The sequence below is a fragment of the Nicrophorus vespilloides genome, unplaced genomic scaffold (genome assembly GCF_001412225.1).
Source record: "Nicrophorus vespilloides isolate i.1.1-1 unplaced genomic scaffold, Nicve_v1.0, whole genome shotgun sequence".
Taxonomy (NCBI): domain Eukaryota; kingdom Metazoa; phylum Arthropoda; class Insecta; order Coleoptera; family Silphidae; genus Nicrophorus; species Nicrophorus vespilloides.
The window spans coordinates 359,922-362,117 of record NW_017097859.1 but is presented as its reverse complement, the minus strand read 5'-3'; the positions used below and the strand labels follow the sequence as shown (position 1 = coordinate 362,117).

At 47.5% G+C, this 2,196-nt stretch overlaps 1 protein-coding gene across 1 annotated transcript; it reads left to right on the top strand.

Moving 5' to 3' along the window:
- Positions 1-280: 280 nt before the first annotated feature.
- On the top strand, positions 281-1,989 carry LOC108561178 (extracellular serine/threonine protein kinase four-jointed). The gene has a single exon (XM_017918996.1). The coding sequence runs from the start codon at positions 413-415 to the stop codon at positions 1,679-1,681; it is 1,269 nt and encodes a 422-aa protein (XP_017774485.1). The 5' UTR covers positions 281-412; the 3' UTR covers positions 1,682-1,989.
- The last annotated feature ends 207 nt before the right edge of the window (positions 1,990-2,196 follow it).

Below are 2,196 nucleotides of genomic sequence, written 5' to 3'. Positions count from 1 at the left end.
GGGACACGGGAAATGCCGTAATCAACAATGAAAGATACCTGGGTCCGTCTCTCGGTTTGCATCTAGCCGTCTCGCTCCGTCCCGCACCGAATTCCACTAATAAATCCATACTAACTATTCCCAATGGTCTCGTCCTTCTTCTTCGCGCACGATGAATGCTAGCATCTTCCGTCGCTCTCGCACACCCGAAATATGCCAACTATGCGCGCTATCTCTCTTCAAGGATCATTGTTAAGTTCGAACCAGTACTCCTTTCCGAGCTCAGTCTCGTAACGGCCGCGGCGCAGACACGGCACGAACCCAGACCGACCGACCACAGAAGAACGAACGTTAGTACCATCACCATCAGCTTGCATTCAACATCGGTGCGTCTTCTTTGGGTGTTCGCGCGGGTGATGGAAACGTTGAAAAGATGGTGAATTACAACGATCTGTGTTGCGAGAGGCCCTCGAAGAACAACAATCTCATCTTGCCAATCTGGGATAAGGAGCTGTTGGATAAGGGCAGCAAGAAATCGCCTAACTATTGCCTTCTCAGCGTGTTCTTCGCCTTCGTCGTGGGCGTCTCCGTCGGAGTTTTCCTTCCTCTCATTCACACGCACTCAAAGAAGCCAACTCCAATCGTCGTGGTGGAACAATCAACGTCCTCATCGTTGATCCTCGAGGAAGGCGGTAATGGAAGCGCTTACGAAACGGTGTCTTTCGTGGATAGGATTTCGAGGACGGGGGCGTCGGTGGATGGGAACATCTACTGGAGCGAAAGCGTCGAATCGTCGCTTCCTGCAGGTTACGGAAGGGCCGCACACGAGCAATGGTCGGGGTATGTGCGAGGCGCTGTCGGAGTGAAATTGGAGAGAGGATGCGGACGCATGCAGAACCGATTGGTAACGTTCCAGGATGGTACCAGGGGCTGCGTTCGCTACCGCCAAAACACCGATCAAATCCAAGGAGAGCTCTTCTCGTTCTTCCTCGCTCAGCTCTTGGGCATCCCCAATTTGGCTCCATCCACCGTCAGCGTCGTGGATTTGAAGACACCACTCTGGTCCGGTCTTTCCGCCGAGATAGCATCCGCCCAATGGGCTACGAATCGACCCATCGTACTCACCAAGTTCATCCCCGATCTGGATTCATCCGGGATTCCGGCACTCTTCAGGCCTCTCGAGCGACATCTCAATCGCAACGACGTTCTGAACGTGTCCGGAGATGCCAGAGCTCTGGTCGAGTTAGCCCAGTGGTCCGACCTCATCGTCTTCGATTACCTCACAGCGAACTTGGATCGCGTCGTCAATAACCTGTACAATTACCAGTGGAACAGTAACATCATGGAGGCACCGGCCCACAATTTAGCACGTAAACTGGACACCGATCTTCTCGTCTTCCTGGACAACGAGTCCGGACTTCTACACGGTTACCGCCTGCTTGACAAGTATGAGATCTATCATACGATCCTGCTGGACAATCTGTGCATGTTTCGTAAGCAGACGGCCGATGCCATAAGGACCTTAAAGAGGGACGGTAATGTGGGCGATCTGCTGAGGACCATGTTTGAGAGGACGAGCGCGGCACCGGTGCGCGACGTCCTGCCGCCTCTACCACCTAAGAGTGTCAAAATTCTGAATGCGCGCATCGAAAAAGTTCACGCCCAGATCACCAAGTGCGAAGCCATCTTCGGCGACACGTAGCAACCACCTTCAACACCGTCTCTATCATCATCATCACCTCCACAACTATCGAATCATCCATGATATTTTTTTTGTTTGTTTTCCCGAATCGATTGTGAAATTGTTTATACCGCAGGATTTTAACGCAAACATGAACAAACGTTCATTCTCTCTCTCTCTAGAAGATTAACCTGTAAGTATATCCTAATTGTAATTACAAGCCACTATTCAATACGTTTCACACTAAAAAAGATGAAAAGAACCAAATTATTTTTGTCAAATTATAAATCGACTTTCAATAAGAGACAAATAATACATTTTTTGTGACACGGCACCAAATATTAATATTTCTCTCTTTAATTCATTGAATTATATATCACATACAACAAAAGTTTGAAATTAACAATTCTTTAAACAGCAATTTTCATAAATTAATTCAATGATAATATTAATTTCGATTAAAATCAAGATATTTTCAAAGTATTCTTTAATTGTAATATCAGTTGAATTGAGCAAATTCTCGTTCACTAAGAGAA

Excerpts from the sequence above, each read along its gene's own strand:
- LOC108561178 (XM_017918996.1), top strand. The coding sequence starts at position 413 with ATGGTGAATTACAACGATCTGTGTTGCGAGAGGCCCTCGAAGAACAAC.